At 41.2% G+C, this 21,252-nt stretch overlaps 2 protein-coding genes across 3 annotated transcripts; one reads left to right on the top strand and one right to left on the bottom strand.

Moving 5' to 3' along the window:
• The first annotated feature begins 774 nt into the window (after positions 1–774).
• On the top strand, positions 775–8,881 carry LOC115049912 (sodium/potassium/calcium exchanger 3-like). Its single transcript, XM_029512530.1, has 13 exons — positions 775–883; positions 1,116–1,214; positions 2,767–2,843; positions 2,963–3,037; positions 4,308–4,392; positions 5,140–5,243; positions 5,407–5,481; positions 5,600–5,625; positions 5,711–5,764; positions 5,881–6,017; positions 6,295–6,464; positions 7,469–7,733; positions 8,709–8,881. The coding sequence occupies exons 1-13, from the start codon at positions 775–777 to the stop codon at positions 8,879–8,881; spliced, it is 1,449 nt and encodes a 482-aa protein (XP_029368390.1).
• A 3,467-nt stretch (positions 8,882–12,348) lies between these two features.
• Positions 12,349–20,210, bottom strand: LOC115049758 (zinc finger protein ubi-d4-like). 2 transcript variants are annotated; one of them, XM_029512262.1, is made up of 11 exons: positions 20,159–20,210; positions 18,873–19,033; positions 18,484–18,591; positions 18,107–18,303; positions 17,928–18,020; positions 17,586–17,670; positions 16,976–17,110; positions 16,229–16,360; positions 15,989–16,101; positions 14,252–14,333; positions 12,349–14,009 (listed from the first exon to the last, which is right to left on the bottom strand). In XM_029512262.1, exons 1-11 carry the CDS (start codon positions 20,188–20,190, stop codon positions 13,924–13,926), a joined length of 1,224 nt encoding a protein of 407 aa, XP_029368122.1. In that variant the 5' UTR covers positions 20,191–20,210; the 3' UTR covers positions 12,349–13,923. The 2 variants fall into 2 exon arrangements, with proteins under 2 accessions (XP_029368122.1, XP_029368124.1); XM_029512264.1 differs by having other exon boundaries at positions 18,107–18,300.
• Between the last annotated feature and the right edge of the window lie 1,042 nt (positions 20,211–21,252).

The following is a 21,252-nucleotide window of genomic DNA, read 5'->3' as shown; positions in this document are numbered from 1 at the left end:
CTCATTTAAAAGAAATAATGTACCATCTACGTGAATACGTGAAATCGCAGCAAGACACTATTTTATCTATTCCCTCTTTAAACTATGAATTGTAGCTTATTTCCAAAACAGACAGGGCAGTTTATGTGCTCCTTGGGAATATCTTTGGGCACTGCTGGGGATCATGACAGTTAGGCATCATCACGTCTCAATATAAACAACAAAGAAATCAGGCCAGTCGGGGGAAAGGCTTAGAATAACAGTTTTTACAGTAAAAGCTTCTAATAATGTGAGCAGTGCTGCTTATTTAGGTCAGACTAAATGGGCTAACCAGTTAGCCTGCTAACATCAGCTGAAGGGAAAAATCCCATTTCACTGGTGATGTTTCCACCGCTGGAGACAGCTCTGCTGTAAAAATACACCTTCAAACCAAAGCTTCGTTAGAAAATGAAGACTGCAGCTGCTGAGTTAGACCCATCAGTCTCCATGTGTCCCTGAGTCCGGCTGAAATCGCCCCACCCAGCTGGAGACGATCCCCGGTGGTCTGGTCTGTGGCAGCAGGAGGACAGCCCTTCCCCTCCCCGACAGAGAGGACTGGAAGGCGGGGATCGGTCGGAGGCGGACTGACTGAGGACAGGTGGATGGAGAGCAGAGCCGGGGGCAGCTGAAAGACGACCGACCAGGAGCCGACAGCAACAGGCTGCTTTGTTCCAGTCTGTGACGGGGACCGGGGGACACCGACCCGGGGGACGGGGACCGGCGGGGACATGTTCTGAGCGGAGAACCGGCGGCGGCATGAGGACGCCGAGGAGACCGAGGCAGAGGCGGCTCCTCCCGCGTTTCTGCGTGTGTGGGGTCGGTCTGCTCGCAGCCGCCTGGATCTTCCTCCTCAATCATGTTACAGGTTCGTCCCCGGAAGAAAAATAACACTAGCTGCCATGATTTTATTTCTGTTAAAACCATGACTCGCTTCTGTTGTTTACAACCATTCACATTAAAGTCATTCAGATGTCATAATAAACATCAAATAATGAGCACAGGTCGGGAAAGCGTTATATTTAACAGCACATTAATAAAAATGATGATGATTTTCATGATCTTATCACATGTTTTTATATCTCTATCCATCTCTTCAGGCTGCCGTGGACTCACTGTGGATCTTGACATATCCTTGTCTAAGAGAGAGCTCACCCAGCAAAGAGAAAACAACCAGACTGACACTGTTTCTAGATCTGGTGAGATGCCTTTTACAAATCTATCATGTTTCTACATGAGACAGGGGAGGAAGAATTTCTTGTCCTTAGAGAATTTAAACAGTCGTTTGTTTGACTCTTATGAGCTGACTGGGGACTTTTTTCCTATACTTACCGATGAACACATGGATATTCATTTCATAATGAGTGCACAGTCATTGACATGATCTTGGAAACACCCCACAGTGTGTGTTCGGGTTGCAAAGTCAGCGTTGAAGTAAGGTCCCATCACTCTGAACGTGTTTAATCCAGGTGTATGTCCTCTGTGCATCGATCAACCTCAACGATCAACATCATCCATCATTTGTTCCAACTGCACAAGTAGTTGTTTAAACACAATCAGGCCTTTGAGGGACCCTGTTGCTAGGAAACTGAATGTTGAATTTGTGGTTGGGTGCTGTGTGCATCTGAAGTTGTTCAAAGTGCCCATTCTTAATGACCAGCCGATTAGGAGCCTCCCATCAGCAGCGCTCTCATCACTGTGTTGCATGGATCTGTTGTCTGTTTCAAAGACTGAGAGACAAACAGTGACTACATGTTAAAGTCTGATGCTAAGATGAAGAGAGTTGGTGGCTAATTACAGAGATAATGTTGAAAAAAACCCAACTTCCACAGAGAAATGTGCATTAACATATCTTAAAAATCATTGTTTTCCTGTTGATAATGAAAACAAACTTTATGTTCTGAGTTTCTAAGCAAAATCATGTGACAGGATGTCATAATATGTCTATCCATCTCCACATGTGCTGCATGTGAGCTGCACAGGTAACATTTCCAATGTGAACCCATCAATGTTACCTTTGTGTGGAATCCACATTTCACTTTGCTGTGTCTGACCTTAATCTTCAGTGAAAATTTAAAAACTCCTCACTCAAATCTAAAGTAGAAAAGCGCTGTCTTAAATCTTATAGAAAGGCATCTCTTCATAAACAACATTCTGTTTTGCTGTTTTATTTGTTTGTTTTTGTGGTACAGTGAGTTCTGGTATTTGTCCCAGCTGGACAGAGAGTGCCTGTGGTATGAAAGAAGCAGAAAAGAATGCCAATAATATTACTCCTGTGCAGATTATTAGGTCAAATCACAAGAGGAATGATTTAATAGAAAAGGGTGAAAAACTCAATTACAATGGAAGTGAACTGGCGTGGTCACATGGCTGAGACACACATCACATGTGCACCCGTGAAGTCAATGGAGGTTGCCAATAACAAATAAGCTGATTATTTCTTTCCACTAACCAAAATCAAATCTGAAGCACAAATGTGATATCATCCAATTATTCTTTCTGTCTGATCAACATGCCAAACTCAAAACATATCCAGTTGCCAGTCATAAGACAGCAAACTTACTGTTGTCTGTTAAAAAGTTAAAAAGAGGGAGAAAAAAATTACTTACTAATTAGTTTCCTGCCAATCAAGAAAGACTAATTCTTTCAGCTGTAGCTCAGGTTGCTCTCTCAGTCTCTTGTTTAAAACTATTTTGAAATTTACAAACATCATTTGTCAACATGTTTCTCCCCTGCCCCTCTCTTCTTCAGCCATCAATGAGTTTCCTGAAGATATCTTTACTCTGGAGCAGAGGAGACAGGGAGCAGTGCTCCTTCATGTTCTCTGTGTGAGTATTAGCTGGCAAGAAATACACAATTTGAGAATGAAATAAGCTACTTGGTATTTTGCTATAATAGTTCAATGACTGACTCACATTGCCACTTCTGTGTCTTCTGTATTTTACAGGCAATCTACATGTTTCATGCACTTGCCATCGTGTGTGATGTTTACTTTGTGCCATCACTAGAAAAAGTATCAGAGGTATGAAAAGAAGCTTTTTGTACGTTTACATGGTTGAAAACAAATTATTCATCCATCCTTTGTCTTCATCTTCTCCTGAGTTGGGACACAGTATTAACATTGCAGGCAAGACGGTCCAGATTTAAATTTCCCCAACAATTTTTTAAGTCATTCTGGATCATTCCCAGGTTTTCTCGAGCCTTTAATTTCCTACCAGGTGAATGTAGCTAGATACCTAGATACCTCCATTATGTTTCCTATTAACTACTTTCATTGTTAAAGGAGACAGAGGAATAAATAATCAATCACACAAACCAGAAAAATCTGAAGAGTGGGTAGGAGTAAATAGGTATTTGGTGAGTGCTAAAGGATCTATTGGATTTGAATTGTATGTTATAGGCAGAAACACAAGTAACTGCAAATGAGGCAATAATCTAATTACAATACAGCAATAAAAGCCCTGGTAAGAAATAAAGGGAGTTATATACATTAAAATGGTTACAGGAAGTTTGACACAGCACTTAATGCAGTAATTTTAACATGGAACGACAGAAAATGAGACTTATTACTAAAATGCAAATTACACAAACAAACAAAGGGAATTCTTGTATCTAATACCTTAAGTCTTACATTCTGGAGGTAAATAAAGGCGTCACTATTCATGTTCCCAGGCAGACACTCTTCGCTGTGTGACCAACTAAATAAGAAAGCTGCTCTGTTACCTCTGACCTTCTTGATGATCAACAATTTCATAAGGGAACATAGCATAAATCACAGCACAGGCTTTATCTTTCATTTATCTCTTTGGTGGTTTTGTTGATTTTGACATTGCCCTGCTAAAATCAGGATTTAACCAAAGATGGTCCAGGGTTGGACCAAGTCTTGTGTGTGTGTCTGTGTCTGACTGAGCCTCACTGGTTGAGGCCCAGCCACCAGATGATTTATTAATGAGTTCAGCCACTAAATCAGGAGGAAGACATCAGCTATCCCTGGTTTAGGGAGTGGAACGCTGCACGACAAAAAATGCCCAACAAGGTTACATTTATCGAATCCTACAGCTGGGAAGTGCAGTTTTAACATGACGGGAAATAAATAAATGAATTGGGCATTTGTTTGGTGTATTTTTAAATTTAGCACTGTATTCGCTATGTGAGATATTATTTATATCTTCTTACAGTGACCATGTTTATCATAGTAAATTCAAATATTAGTTGGTCCAACAGCATTTGGTCAATATAAAAGATAAGGATATGATCAGTGTTATTGACGGATCCATGTAAACTCTGTCCAGAACCTTCAGCTCAGTCAGGATGTTGCCGGGGCAACCTTCATGGCTGCTGGAAGCTCCGCCCCTGAGCTCTTCACCTCTCTGATTGGTCAGTAATGCTTGTTTAGTTAAGACCCTCCAATGTGTCATCCCAATGATTGCTTCCTCTGAACTAAAGCCTGAAGTTATATGCATTTCCACCTAATGAGGCCCAAGAAAAGTCAAGTGCATGTAGGTAGGATCACTGGTTGACCTGTTTGAAACAGTTAGTAGATTTAAACAAAGACGAGGAGATCATCTTTCATTTTGCTTTATGGTTTGTCAGCACCCAGATAAAATAACAATGTGGCTCAGATATTTTAGCAAGAGAAAACTTTTCTCAAATTTTCACAAAGCCATCAGGGTTTCGGTAAATGTGTACACAGATGGAAGAAACACATCTTGTAAACTAAACAATATCATTGATGCAATCAAAATGGTTCTACCTTACAAGACAAGAAAATATATGTTTAAGCGGCCATGTTGTAGAAAACAAGTATCATAGTGTGATCAAGAAGAATGAAATCTTTGTGTCTAAATCTAAGTGGTTAAATGATTTAACCTCATGTACTAACACTAATATAATACATTTTATTTGACCGCCTTTGATCAGAATTAGGGTGCTTTTAGGCAGAATGAAACACATCTGCCATCCTCCTGTGGTTACAAGCCAAATTTGTAACATTTCAGTTCAGAGCAGATTTTTATTTCCAACTTTGTTTTCTTAGTTAGCGTAGAATCCTGAAATAATCACTCATTTATTGAACAGTGTCATTTTTTTAATGATTTATGGCTTTCAACTCCTCTGTGTTTTTAGGGGTGTTTATCACGAAGGGTGATGTGGGTGTGGGAACTATCGTGGGTTCAGCTGTCTTTAACATCCTGGTCATCATCGGCCTCTGCGGCATCTTCTCCAGACAGGTACACACACTGTGTCAAAGCCAGGCTAGAGTACACATCTCACCCATAAATATTGCACATAGATATTTATGAATTGCTTTCTCTCACAAACAAAAACAGCCTATATTGTCATCACTGGAGTTCTTGATCAAATTAATATGGAGTTACTATGTGTTCTTTTCAGCCCATCTCCCTGAACTGGTGGCCGCTCTTTCGTGATGCTGTCTTCTACATTTTGTCCATAGTTGTGCTTATCCTGGTGAGATGTCCCCTGATAGATAGTGCTCATTCTCAATAATCTATGTGCAAAGTTTGTGGAACAAGCAAGTGTTTGAGGTGTACTTAAATATATTTATATATTTTCAATTTATTTGTAGGTCATTTATGATGAGAAGGTCATGTGGTAAGGCTGCTGTTTGTATATCAGATTAAATCAATGTCACTGAGCTCAGTGTGTGTTTACGAGTCTGTCTTGGTCGATGTCTCAGGTGGGAGACGATTGTTTTGATCTCCATGTATGGAATCTACATAATCATCATGAAGTGAGTGTCTCTCTCCTCTTCTCACATTTGCATCCTGTTCTTATCAACGCACCAACACACTCCACCTACTGACGTCGCAATGCCTTTGTGTATTTTTTGTGTTGCTGTTTGTAAAGGTTTAACAGATCCCTGTGCAGCCTGGTAGAGAGGCGCTGCAGTAAGGTGGGTCAGCCATGTCTGAGCAGTCTAAGACGGACGACAGCTGTCGGAAATGTGGGAGACTGTGACAACGACATGGTGCCTCTGAAGCCAGGTGCTGCAGCTTGTGTTTGTATGTGCGCATGTGTACATGGAAAACATCAGAAAGTTCCCTCAGTCTCTGAGCTGTGTTCAACAGACCCAGTGACACAATTTAGGCTGCCAATCAAACCCATTTCTGTCCCTTTGTGGATTTCCAGCAGTCTGAAAGAGAATTAGATCACTCTTTTAGATCACAATTCTTTCTCCTTTTCTGTCTCTCTGTTTCTTTTTCGTATTCATGCTTTGCCTCTTACTATTTGCGTCTATCCTCTCCATCCTACTTTTCCCAGACTCAAGTGTGGTGGCCGGTCAGGATTCAGGAGTGGTGATGGTGGATGAGCTGCTGCACCTGCACCCCCACCAGCTGTCCTTCTCAGAGGCAAGCTTCCGCCTTCTCATCACCCCGCATTTTCCCCCCTTCACCCGCCTGCGCATGGCAGGACGCATGGTCATCATGAAGGTACACTGCAAGGACTCACGCTCGTCACATTATGCCAAGTGGTTAGACAAATTTTCTGTTCAACCTCCTATTTTCCTCTGCAGAACTGTAGAGATGATTTTATTTTAGTCCATTCAGTGCGTGCAATTGATGACAAAGCTACTTTGTCAAACAACTGAGTAGATTTTCTTAAGAGATCCAAACGGACATAACAAGCTATTAAGTGGCTGTAAAATATGCAATTGAGCATGATGGTGAGGTCATTCCATTATGATAGTTAAATTTACATTTGCCTCAGAGTTTTAGTAACAAAGCATAACATAACATTTTATGTCTCTGCTATCAATGGTATTTATTCAGTCACAACAGACTCAGGATTTATTCCCAAAGCAGCCCTTTTTTATGTAATTTGCCATAAAAAGAGCTTTCCACTGAGGGTCACTCTGAGGTTTGTAGATTTAATTTGGGGGAAATGAGAGTGCTGGTTTGGAATAAGTACTCAGCATCCTAATTACAGATATTGGAGGAGAAGACGTTGGACCAGTGTATCCACAGTAAATAGACCGAAGCCTACAGAGATATATACTGGCATATCAAACACCATCCTGTTAGCAGTTGCTGGAGGGACGCCATGTAAAAGGCCAATAAACAACCAAACTCAGACACAGACAGACGGCTACCTAATGCACATCCTCATCGCTGACACAAAAGCAGAAAAAGCTCAGTTTTTTAAATCTCCTTCTTCACTCCCTTGCCTCTCATGCATGCGTGCTTGCCATTTTCAGAGCCAAATTAAAGCACTGCCTGCCACTGCTGCCCCGGCTGCCCCCACTCTTTGCCCTCAGTGAATGTGAGGACACGTTTGGCTCCATAATCACTCCTCCTGCCAGTTCTCATGTTGTTAACCATGGTCACATTAAGTAGATTCCATAAATCTGCTGCAGCTTCTCTCATGTTGTGTTTTCTTCTTTTTTATTTTGTCCATCTTTTCTCTGATTTTACCCTGCTCCACTCTCCTCCCACAGAGGCAAAGACTGATTCGGGCTCGGGTTAGCCCAGAGGAGGGGGGAGCTTCAGGGGAAGAGGGTTTGGCTGCCAGTGGGTCATGGGGGAGGGAGAACGGGTCAGTGGCCGAGGGAGATAGGCAAGTGCTGCAGGTGGAGAGAGAGAGGGCCAAAGGGTTAGGAGAGGAGACAAGTGGGGTCGCACAACCTAAAGAAGAGGAGGAAGAGGAGGAAGAACAGGAGGAAGGAGAGGAGAACACTCCGTTCAAACCCTTCGTCCTGCCAGGTGAGCAGAAAATAAATGCAGATAAAATTAATTTCACATTGTCATGCTCTGAAATTAAATCAGACATTAGATTAAATCTCAGCAAAATTTATATTTTCATTGCTCAGTATCTTAAAAAACTATCGACGACGACGACTCCACAGAGACTCTCAAACGCAACGACTTTCTACAGATACTTCTGTCACAGTGACATTCATGACCATCAATGTCTCCAAGGAGAGGCTGTCTAAAAATACTCGCTATTGTCAGCATCATTTGAGCAGCACGACTTCTTTAACTTTGATCGAGTACAGCCCAGTCCTTATTCTATGGTACATTTAAATCTCATTCAGTATTTACAAGGCAAGACTGCAGCCCATTTTGGTTGCTGGTTGTTCCAGCAAGTTTTAAGCACAATGAAGTAACAACTTCAACTTCATTGTGCTGAAGGCCCAATTCATTCTGGATAGATGAGTACACAAGGCAGAAAATGTTGATACTAAATTTCTGGAAAGACCAGATCATGTCGGGTGAAGTGGTACAGATTTGCCTGTTGGAATATGTGGCTTCCCAATTTAGTCAGGGAACCCAAAGACACAAGACCCAGAAATTAGGAGAAGATCAGTTAAATGGTGATACTCAGATCTTGCAATATTTGTTACAAACAAACTACTGTCACTCTTTCATCGAACAAATGTCCTAAAGTCTCTCAGATTGTAATTAACACCTCTTTGGATCTGAAGGTTTGTTTCAGTTGTGACTCGAACAAACATTTTTCTTTGTATATATTCAACAAACAAATGAAACTCAGGAAAGAACTGTAAAAGAACTGCTGCTAACAGTTTTCAGAATAACAGGACTATTTATAGTTAACAGGGTTCATTAAAAAAGGATCACGCTCAGTCTGCTGACACATTGAGGTTGAGCCAAGTTTAGATAAATCTGTAATGATCCCTTTGGGGAAACTTGTATGTCCGTGTGTGTGTGTGTCCTTAGATGGCTGGTGTGTGCGTGTGAAGTGGCTGCTCTCCTGGCCTGTGAGCGTCCTGCTGTACTGCACAATCCCCAACTGTAACCTGCCACGGTGGGAGCGATGGTACCTGTTCACCTTCCTGTCCTCCACACTCTGGATAGCCCTCTTCTCCTACCTCATGGTCTGGATGGTATGACACGCATGGATGCAGGATGGACACACATGGACACAAATTTGCACATACACACTTTAAAGGAAAAACCTGCCTCTTTCCTTTTGTACAGGTGACTATAATCAGCTACACACTTGGAATCCCAGACGTCATCATGGGAATCACTTTTCTGGCGGCTGGCACCAGCGTCCCTGACTGTATGGCCAGCCTTATCGTCGCCCGACAAGGTGTGTATATGAGTGTGTGTATCTGTATGTATGTTACACTTTTGATCAAAATAATTTCCTTTTGTTGTTTGCCCATAAATTTAAATTGAAAATAAATGAATTTGCTGTAAATATAAATTGAAGAAGATTGACCACATAGAATAATTTATGGCCTTGGACATATTGGCTTAGCCAAATCTCCACTCAAGGTCCACTCACTAGCATTTCTTTTTAGAGATTTCAGCCGTATCTCACAGTCTCCATCAGCAGATGGAATCAACAGAAAGTTGAAAGCTCTGGAAGAAGCTGAGGAGAGTTAAGATTGCAATTTGTTTTGCCATTTGAAATAGTTTTTATGAGCATGTTCACGTGTTTGTGCTTGTGGAAAATGTTGCAGGGATGGGTGACATGGCCGTGTCCAACTCCATTGGCAGTAATATCTTTGATGTGCTGCTGGGCCTGGGCTTTCCCTGGGCTCTGAGGACTCTCATAGTCAGCTATGGATCAGTGGTAACAACAGCTCTCCTCTTCTGTTCACCTAATGTCTTAGAGTTGATGAAAACATTTTCCTGCAGAGATTCACGGTGAAGAACTTTTCACGTTCAACACTATAAGACATAGACTGTTCGGGTCGCCACCTTATTGTGAAGATCGTAGCTGAGAAAGCAATTATTTCCCTTAGGTAGAGACCAAAAATCAAGATAAAAGATATTAGTTAGTGGATTTGGATTTATCACGAGGGCAAAAACAATTCCCAATGTTACTCTGTAACTGCTGGGGGGGCCACACCAACCAACAAAGATATTTACAGATCCACATCACTGTTGTCAGTAAAGTTCTGCATCAAATGGATCACTGAAGTTGATGATGTTGATTATTTTTTTTATGTTTCTAGGTGACAATCAACAGCAAAGGACTGGTGTACTCCGTGATTCTGCTGTTGGCCTCGGTCACACTAACTGTGAGTTAGTTGTCATAAGACTGACAATAACAGTGATAATACACTAATAATTTCTTCAATTGTGACATATGTAGACAAAGTTCAAACCAACATTAGCTTCCTGTTTTTGCTCGCCCATCCAGGCTGTGGATTCTGTTTTCAGACTGAGAGAGTGCTTTTACCTATTTAAGATTGTATTTGGGGCTAAATTAGATTTGTCTCACATTTATTTTCGCTGCAATGAGAACAGAGCGTCTCTCTCTGTCCGTCCTTCTCAGGTCCTGTGTGTCCATCTGAACCGCTGGAGGCTGGACCGCAGGTTGGGACTCAGTCTCATGCTGCTGTACGCCATCTTCCTCCTCTGTGCTGTTGGCTTTGAGAGGCTGTAAAGGAAACACACACATACACAAACACAAACTTACAGTCATGCAAAAGGATACATATGTGCAGTCACATATTCAGACTTAAACAAGAGGTCGGGACTTGTATTCCATGATCATATGCCATTATTAATTATAGGTATGGACAGATGAATTTCTTTCCTTTCACAGTGGCTGTACATGTTTGAGCAGTGTTAATGCAACACCAGCTGCCAGAGAGCAACATTGTTTACCTTTGATAAATGAGTATTTTACATAGTTTTGTACCAAACACTATCCAGTCCAGATTTTTCTGAAGTCAAACACAGCTGATGATGGACTGTCTCACAACCAATTTATAAAGTATTGAATTTGTATTCACAAAAACAAGGCTAATGTATAAGGAGGCCCAAAGTGTGTTAGTTTACCTGTTGTTACTTTATGACAGCCGCAAGTAACCTCAATGGCCAGATAATTACCGTAGTTGCTCAGTCTGTGCAGTTAATTTATGTAAAGTAAAGTATTTTAAAGATCCCACCTTTGTGTCTGTGGCTGTAAATGGCATTGCATGGCTGATCATCACATTCAGAGGAATTGCACTAAGCCACTGATGTCTTGGCTTGTTCATATCGTAACCCCAAGCCCACCACCCCTCCCTTTTCCTAAAAGCTTGTCAGCACAGAAATCATGTTGTGGAACAACTATATTCTGCAAGGAGTTTTTGAATGTCTGTGTTCAGAGAAAGTTAAGTGCAATAAAACACTTCTATGACCTTTGTGTTATACTTTAAATATGCCACAGATAACAAAACTTGTGTATGCTATATGTTAGCATTTCCCTGATAAATGACACATTTATGATTTGTTAAACCACAAGAATAATGAAAAGATTTGAGGACCATAAAAAACAACATTAATCAAATGTCCTCCACATGCCATACAACACAGAGACGCATTTGTATTAGGCAGTGTTATTGTTACTGCTACTATGACCAAAAGGTCAAAGTGATGGGAGTTAATGAGGACCCTGACAGAACAAATGAACAACAATGTCCGCCAAGTAAAATTTTATTGAATTTTTAATCTTTGTCCAATTATCAGTCAGACTGGCACAAATGATCTTATAAAGTTGACTACATAGGTAGTTGTTTTTCCATTACATCCATTACAGCCGATCAAAAATGTAAAACTGGCAACAAAGTCACAAAAATGTTACATTCTTGAACTCAATGAAGTCGAATCTTCTTATACTTAAATAAACTGACATAGAACTTGCTGAGTGTTCTTACAAAGATGCCTTTGCCAAAGTGACATCACATTTCCATGGCAATACTTGGCTACTCACAGCTAAATTTAACAGGCATTTTTAATATTGTGCAAAAAAAAAAAAAGTTAAGAGTTGAGCCAGAGTTGATGGATGACTTCAGCACCAGAGACAGCTCCTCTATTGGCCGTGTGGCGAGACGGAGCTGTCCAGGCCTGAAGTCAGCCCACTCATCACTGACGCTTTAAACAGAAACTGGCCTGTTCATGCTCAGCCAGTTGTAGTCTCAGAATTCCAGCAGATCTTCTGCATTGTGTTGACTGCCTTTAACAGGAAACTGTCTCATGTGAGTCAACAGATGTCAGTTGGGTCGAAATCTATTAAGCTTGAGAAACCAAAATGCTTTAAAAAATATATGCAGTTTTCTTTCCTTTCCTTCTTTAAGCAGCTCCTCTATTTATAGTGTGCAATGTCTTGTTTCCAGTATGAACACATAACACACAAAACTTGCATTCAGTGGGAATGAGATGTGGAATTGGGTGTTTAGTGTCACATGCATGACTAAGCAGGGCTCAGAAGGGTCCAAGCAACTACACAGTATTTAAGGAAGACACCACAGCGCCACCATGTGCAGATCAAAATAGAAATCAATATATATTACATGTTCTCTTAATCTCTTTAAATATGCTTGTAATGATATATTTAAAGAAATAACTGTGGACATGTAATTCAAAGTGATTTTTATTTCAGTCAGGCTAAACTGGCTTCAATACCAAAGAAATGTAAAAATAAAAATAGTACAACAAAGTACATCATTTTACAAATACTTATAATGGAGGTCTGACATATCAGAATAATCAAATAAATTCATACATGTCACAGTCATAACAAAAATAGAAAAAGTCAATACAGTACATTGAACGCATTAGGAGCTATATACTTTAAGTGTTTGCTATGATAGACTTTACAAAATTCTACTAGAAAAAACTCCCAATACCAATGAATTATCAGGTAATATAAAATGTAAAAAAAAAAAAAATTACAAATACGACAAAAAAACAAAACACTTGTGATGTGAGAATGTGTGCATTCATACAGGCGCAGTCTGCATGCAAATCTGCCTCAGTGTGAGAAATGATACAGTATGTCAATGATTCTGTGTCATCGGTTCGACAGCAGCTGTTTACAATCACTTGAGAAGGATGATGGCACTGCCAAACGGTTTCTAAACAGCTACCACAAAAACGTCTTGGAAAAACAGATGCACCTTTACAGTTATTAGTTTGGACCTCAACAGGCTAAAAGATGGAGCTGCTAATGGTTTCCCCAATAATAACAATTTGACACAGATTTTCCAAAGTAAATGGATGTTAGAAACACTACTAAAATGACAGTGGACTGAAAGTGTTTATCTTGTGAGCCCAACCCTCGGTGCATGCTCAGTTGTGTAGTGTTGGATTAAAGTAACTAATTTATCCAGTAACAGAATCAGTGATGAAAAGTTAGTTTTGGTGCAACCCTAAAGTAGCAAGGCCAAAGATTTTGTGCTAACAGCTTAACGAGTCAAAGCCATAGTCTTTGTCCCACTGATTTTAAATGCAATGCTTTGAGTGATTATGACGAGTTCTGTTACTGTCGCAAGTTTCATACGATGATGGACCTTGGCACTGACAGGCTTCCCTCAGGGAAACCTCTTTATAAGATAATCGATGCAATGGATCAGACAAAATTGCACAGACAAATGCCACTACAGAAGTCCACTAGAACAATAACAATAATGATAATAATAATATTCTTAGACCATACATATGGTGAATTTTTCTTTTTCCCCTTTTTCAGGGAGTAAAAATAGATATTTTGTTGCAAAGAAAAAAGACTGTTTTGTCTTGACAGTCCACACTGTGTCTATGAGTGTGAAAGGGCACCGATAATTAGCATGTGACGTTAATCCGTTTGCTCCAGCGAGCTGCCATGGAGACAGCAGTTACTATGGTTACTGCATGCTCTCTGTATCTAATGTGTGTAACAGTGTAATATGCATGTGTTTGATGGCAAGCCCCAGGGACTTTGCAGGCAGGTTGGTAGTGACGTTTGTTGCCCATGTCGACTTATGTGAGGTCTGTTTTGGTTTGGAGTCCCCCTTTTGTCGCTGTAGATATGAAGAGTTCTAAAGCTGATCTGCGATCTGGCTCAGCTACATCTGGACAGAGCCTGGAGCTCCAAACTGAGAGGAGGTCTGACGTTTTTGATCGGGGTTGGGGTCCCGGTGCTGAGGGGGTGCAACTTTCCGGTGTCATGTCACTCGGGGGCGGAGCTCTGGTTCTGCTGGTATATGGAGGCTTTGTCCTTCAGCAGAGCCAAACACAGGTGGCAGCTCCAGCTCCCTGGAAAACACACAAGCACAGTAAGACAGCACTCAGTAACCGCAACAATAAAAATACATCAAGCATCACTGTGATCCGTTTAGAGAACAATATTTTTGTCTTGGATTTCCCTCCATCAATTTGCAATTAGCCTTTGTTGGTGGTTATGTTATTCCAAGGCATTGTGGTGGATAACGCCGGATAAATGAGAGCGTCTTGGCACCAGGCTCAACACATGCACATGCAATGAAGTGTCAACTTACCCTCAGGGGGTTCAGTCATAGGAGGAGTTAGACAGTACATGTGGTAGCCTCGGTCACAGTCATCACAGAACAGCAGCTGGTCCTATGAAAACACAGCATCAACTACAGTCCACTCACTACACAACAGCAGAAAACTGTTACTGATGATGATCACTATGGATCCATCATTTCATTTTACTGTTAAGTTTTAATTTAAGTTCATTCATTCTGTGGTTTAATGAAAGTAGAGACGAGGTGGTCCAATATCCAGGCAGACACTGTTAAAATGGGATGGGTGATAGTGTGTAAGGGCAATATTTAGTATATCTAATTACTCCTAAAAACGTTTTTGTTATTTTTACATTTTATTTACATTTTTCGTCATGTTTGTATTTTATGTTGAAGGATCTTTTTAAAGCTTAAGAGCACAAGACATCTCCCTTCAAGAATAGGACAGCTGACAGTAATCTTTCCTATCACTCGTGTATAGCTACAATACCAGAATATATTTCTTTCCGTGCTTCAAGCTTGACATCAAACACATTCTTCAGAACAATGTGTATTTGTCTGACACAATGAGGACAGATTTTGAAAACAGAATTTGGCATTTTTTTTGTCACACTCTGAAAACTGTCTGCAAAGAGCTGTGGACTGTCATTTAAGGATGAGCTGTCATCAAGGTATTGGGGGATAATAAAGTGGAATTTATTTAAAAAATTCCCTTAGTTTTTTTTTATCATAAAATACATGATAATGTCCACAGCTTGAGAACGCAAAAGAACACAGAGCATTGTTTACTCCAGGTAAACTGGTAAAAAAAGTGCTTTTCTATCCCCACTAATTCGGGTACGCCCTTTCCAACGGTACCACCCCCGAGTCCGTAGGAGCTTCCGTTCGGGAGATACGTCACTTCCCGTTACGACAAGGTCATATCTCGGGAACGGAAGGTCGTAGAGACACGGGACCAGGACCAGCGCGTTCAGCGCCCCCGAATTATGTCTGGCGGACGCCACCCCCGAGCGTCTAGGACGTTCGGTTCCGGAGTTACAGACGATTAGACGTTCCCATTGGGAACGAATGGGATACGAGCGTAAGGAAAATTTGACCAAGTGCGGAGGCCAAAATCCACCAGGTAGAAAGTGGTTAGGAGCACGTTTCGGAGCATTTGGAGTCATTTGGTACCTATTTTGAAGTGTCGTTTTGGAAAAAGTGTTGGGGTTATAACTAGTTAGGGTTAGTAACTAGAGCCGGATTAGGGTTAGGGTTAGGGTTATGGCGCGAGTTAAGGTTAGGGTTAGGGTTAGGGTTAGGGTTAGGGTTAGGGGTTAGGGTTAGGGTTAGGGGTTAGGGTTAGGAATAGGGATGATTACCACGATTAGACATTTGAGGATTAGACATTCTTGAATAACTTTTGATAGGAAGGTGATAGAGACACGAAACCAAGCTCTATCCCCACTAATTCGGGTACGCCCTTTCCAACGGTACCACCCCCGAGTCCGTAGGAGCTTCCGTTCGGGAGATACGTCACTTCCCGTTACGACAAGGTCATATCTCGGGAACGGAAGGTCGTAGAGACACGGGACCAGGACCAGCGCGTTCAGCGCCCCCGAATTATGTCTGGCGGACGCCACCCCCGAGCGTCTAGGACGTTCGGTTCCGGAGTTACAGACGATTAGACGTTCCCATTGGGAACCCTATCAAAGCAACATTTATTCTACAACATGATATTTTGGGAGGAAATATTGCAAAAGAGCTCACATCGTTCTCAGAGGTACCGCAAACATTGCAACACTTGCACTCAATGCACTGCCAGCGGTAGGTTTTCACTGCTGCCATCATCACAGGTGTGAACTGCAGGCATGTTGGATGTCCTGCAGGGAGAACAAGTATAAATAAATACGGCAGATCTGTCCAGCTTTGATTTTCTCCATATTTCTAAACTAGCAGGTAGATAGGTAGATTTACTTTATTGATCCCAAGCAAAAAAAGAGTCCATACCTGAACGTCCACAGTCTGAGCAGGATACCAGCTCCTCTGATTGGCCAGTCTTCTGGTTTAAGGTAGAGTCTCCCAGACAGAAGTCACAGTAATCGTTGGGCAAGGCCAGCCCATTGGGGCCCTTCTTAGTAGCTGAACAGGAGAGTGAGTGAGGAAAGCTTTTAGTGCACTCTAGAACTGTCAGTTAAACAATTCAGGAAGACCAGTTAAATATCCATGTCTTTTTCCAGATGAACAAATATTTCAGTGTTTTAGTACAAACCTGTTTAAAACCTGTATGCCAACATCCTCATCACTGGCTGCTGATACACTGAACACTGATCCAAACTAATAAATGATTGACAACTTGATAAAACACACTTGTTGAATGTATTTGCTAAAACGGTTTTGTGTACACAAAAGAAAACAACAGTAATGCGATGGATACGTGGGGGTAAAAACAAAAATATATACATATAAAAAAAAAAAAAAAGATGGATGAGTTGCTGAAAAAATTGCCAGGAATGCCAACTGGGCAAGCTTATTTCAGTCAGGAGAAATGGGCTTTAATTCCAAAGTTGGGATTCAAAATCAATATGAAAATCAAAAAATGAAAAGAGCGAGGGGAATTAAAAAAAAAAAAAAAAAAAAGAAGAATGAGAGAGAGAGAGACATCCCTCCAGCAAACACACACATGCTACAAGGCATGCAACCAAACCTCCCTCCCCTCTCTCTCCGGCTCTCTCTCGGCAATCGAGAGTGACTCACTCTTCTGTTCCTCAGGCTGGCGAGGAGTGGGTGGTGCCTCGATCTCCTCGCGGTCCTCGCCCTCCTCCTCGGCCAGGTGAGAGTGTGTATAGTGGTAGCTCAGGCCAGGACGGTTCTTGTAGCGCTTCCCACAGACTGACACACACACACACGGTCATACAAAAGTGTTATAGTAAAGCTTGCTAATTCTAAATGCCGTCCAAAAAGGCCCAAGTTGGAATCACAAAATGGTGTACTTCATCATCCCAGAACCGGACTAATATATTTAGAAACTTATCTTCACAGTTTTTTCAAATCAGAGCAGACGTGACAATTTGCACGGCCAGCAGGAAGTTACAAAGCAAACAGGGAGCACCTCAAGAGGGGGGAAAAAAAAAAAAAAAAAAAAAAAAGAAAAATCAAAAAGAAAAAACAAAAACAAAAAGGGGAAAAAAATGCATCCAGTCCGATAACTTTTCCAATTTCTATGTTGTGAAACTTTCGAGATGGGGTATTTTAGATCAAACCATGCATGGCAGAAGGCTTGTTTTTTCTTTAAGGCGGGAAAAGCAAAAGCCTCTCTTGCTAACATGCATGACACACAGACATTACAAAGGAAGCTCCGACTCACTGTCGCAGGCGTATGGTTTGTCTCGCTCCTCCAGCGCTGCAGCAGCAGCCTCAGTTTTCTTCTTGCCATTCTTGTCACTGCGACCCTGCAGACCCCACGGAAGCAGAAATAAAAGGAAGATTAAGTTCCTGTAAAACAATGGCATTTACACCAAATTTTTCTTGAGGGTAAAGTTACAGCAAATTATTTAGATTATCTTATTTTTTAGGATTTGTGCGGTCGCTAAACAAATCTGAAATAAACAGAAGGATTACCAGCGTAATATTCTAGAAATAAAAGTGACATCACTGAAACATCTTGCTTTTGTACAGCCTAACCAACAGTGTTGGACACAGTGCATACCTTGGACTTGCTTTTGCCACGTCTCTTAGGCGTCTCATCCTCAAAGTCTTCATCGTCCAGGTCATCCAAGTAGTCGTCGTGGTCCAGGACTCTCTACAGTGAGACCGTCTAGATTAGGTCTCACAAGTTCACATGCAGTATCCTGTATGAAATCACCACATAAAAAGCCTGAGCCTGACCTTACGGACACGCCCTGAGGATGTATGAGTGGCTGTTGATGTAGCAGGAGGTTCCACTGTGGCTTGGTCATCTTCTGGACCACGGAGGTCTGACACACCGCTCCTCCTGTCAAGGGGCTCTCCTTTTAGCAGGGCTTCAAGGCTGCTGCCATCCACCGCTCCAAGAGCATCCCGCTTCAGACCCAGTTCCAAATCTGCTGCACATACCAAGCACAACAGTAACGCATGCACAGGCATGACATGAACACAAAAAGATAATAAATAATTAACACAAAGAGAGGCTCCGCACGCACATAGCCCTTTGACTGTTTTTTTTTTTTTTTTTGATGGGAAAACTTAATCCTATCAGATATCAGTTATTCAATCAGATATCATACCTGCTTTAAGAGGAGGAAAAGCCAACCGGGGGTCCTCAGGGGGATGAGAACGCCGTTTCTTCCTCCAGCGACGGGCTGGGTAAGTGTATAGCTGCCCTGGAGCTACACCTAATGTGACACAGTGCAAATGGAAGAGATAAAATACATTTGGTATTCTCTGCATCTTGTACTTTTATCTTTCTTTTTTATCAAAAGTGCTATCTGCACAAATGGTATAGCATAAAAAAAAACATTTTACATAATTTATCTATATAACAAGTTGGCAAAGACATTTTAAAGAATAACACTAATCAATAACTTGTCACTAAAAATTAAAATTAAAAATAATAGCATGGTTTGAATATGGAGTGAAAGTGAATTTAATGATAATATCGAGTTATTCCATCTACCTGCACTTCGGTGTCTCTTCTCCATCCAGATGTAACAGTTGGATTGTGCTACACCGGTTTGAGAATCCAGAAAGGGCATGAGGATGCTGCGCTCGGCACACAGACGAGCGTTGTAACTATGACACTGCTCCATGGCATCTCTGTAATACTGCTCTCCCAGCCTGAGACATGCAAGTTGGATAATGACAGGTCAAACCAAGTTCTGGAAAGACTGTTAATCATTACTTAAATAACAGTGCAAATTAGACAATATGATACATTAATGTGCTAAAGATCTGTTAAAAATAAGTTGGGTTTCAAGGAACTGTGAAACATGTTACAATAAAAATATCTTACATGAAAAATATTCATATAGCAGATTCTACAAGCTAATATCACCCTGATTTATTTACCAATTATAGAGTCAGGAGAAAAATAACAATGACACGAAGAACATTTTTTATTTAAAATGAAGCTCTTTGAATAGTCGAGTGGCAAAGCTACACTGTCTCTGTAACCAGCACAACTCTGATAACGTCTATTTCTGCTATTGTCCTCATAAGGAGCAGTGTAATCGCTGCAAATGGCTCCAAAGCACAACCTACTGACACTTTGGCTGCAAGCTTCACAATTCACGGCCACTGTATCCCCCGATTCAGGCTTTAAACAAATTCTTTTTTTTTTTTTTTTTGCATTCTTCCACCATGATGGCAGCCATCTTTGGTGTAACGTTAATTAAAATGAATGATGACCACACATCACGGTTAAGTTCACAAATACACGATTTATTTCCGTCCCCATTCTCAAAACAGTTTGTCGCATTATTCACTGAACTACTCGCAGACTGGCCACCAAGACACTTCTTTACATCACCAAACAGTCAGAGTGCCGACGGGAGGATGCCAGAACAAAAGGTTGACTGTTAGCAAGCCCCTCGAAACAACAAAGCGCCCGCCAAGATGACAGCTTACTGTGAAATAAACTCTCCTTTCTCTGAACATCATCGTTTAAATGACATTGGGTGTAGCAGCACTTTACACACACCCAGAGGGCCTCAGTTAATGGTGAGCAGGTTAAAAAACACATCTCCACAGCGGGCTCTCCTTATTTATATTGTCCCAGAGCTAGCAGGCTAACCTTAGCTCCGAGGATAACGTTATTCTCTTGGGACAGTGATTGTATTCAGGACCGAAGCTGCGATGTTTTCAGCCGCCTCTATCTGGAGCTAACTTGGTGTCTTAGCGATTGTATATCAAGCTCTGCGTGGCTGCTCGTCTTTCTCTTACAAGAAATAAGCGTAAACTTACACTTTCACAACACTGTCGACGGCCGCCGCCATGTTTGCTTATTGCGGTTGTGTGAAGTGACGTCAGTGACCGTCACTGCCCCTCGAGAGGAAAAGGCGCAGTGCACGGAGTGCGTCAACCCGCACACTGCGGCCTTTTCCACGACGGGGACTGTGAAGGGCAACAACAACAACAACAACGGACCTAATAAATAAAATCCAGTCAGATCGCACAGAGGTGCTTCTAGCTTGAAAGCACTGAGCAGCTGTAGCTTAACTGGGGCACTTTCTGTGATACAGTTTAGTATGTTGATGTTAACATCATTAATAAAAGGAATTATACAACAAGTCTATGGCTCCAAGTTTCAACATGTAGCCAAAAGTTGCAGCCTTTTGTCACAGATTGGTGGAGACTGATTAGAAGAAAAACAAAAAAACAACAACAACAACAAACTGCTAATAAATGTCAGATTTTTTCTTCTAACTGGCCCTCATATGACTTTTCTGGGAAATTCCAAGGTTAGAAATCTTAGATGTGTTAGAAACAATGAAATTTCAGCTGTCATGAACATATCTGTCCTCTGATAAATCAAAACAAACATTTATTTCTTTAAAAATGATGTGCAGAGAGGGTTTCAATAAAAGTTTGATAAAAGTAGTTGTATTTAGTCATGGTTACCCCTCAAGTCCTGCTAGTTTGATTAACCCACCTAATTCAATTTCTTATTAGTCAAACAAAGTTTAATGGAAGGTTTGTAGTGGTTTATGTAAGGTAGATAGACATGATGGATTTCTTTTCGGAAACTTCAAATTACGTCTAGTTTATTCCTTTTGCCTCCTAGAAATGTCCAGCATCTGAACTAATAAAATTTAAAAAAAATAGTTCTTAGGGGCTGAGTCTCAGTGTAGAAATGAATGATTGGTTTACGGCTCATAACCACAGGTCTTTGGGTCTTTCACTCATTATTCACATGGTTACAGCAGTAACATGACCAATGCAATTATTACTGGTGAGGAGAGCTATCTGACGTTAGCATGAACGTTAGCTATGTGGCTATGGGATGGATGTTTAATTTGCCTTGCCATTTGAATGAATTCATAAATTATGGGTCTTCA

The sequence above is a fragment of the Echeneis naucrates genome, chromosome 10 (assembly GCF_900963305.1).
Source record: "Echeneis naucrates chromosome 10, fEcheNa1.1, whole genome shotgun sequence".
Classification (NCBI taxonomy): domain Eukaryota; kingdom Metazoa; phylum Chordata; class Actinopteri; order Carangiformes; family Echeneidae; genus Echeneis; species Echeneis naucrates.
The sequence above is the reverse complement of the archived record's forward strand: the minus strand, read 5'-3'. Positions and strand labels throughout refer to the sequence as shown.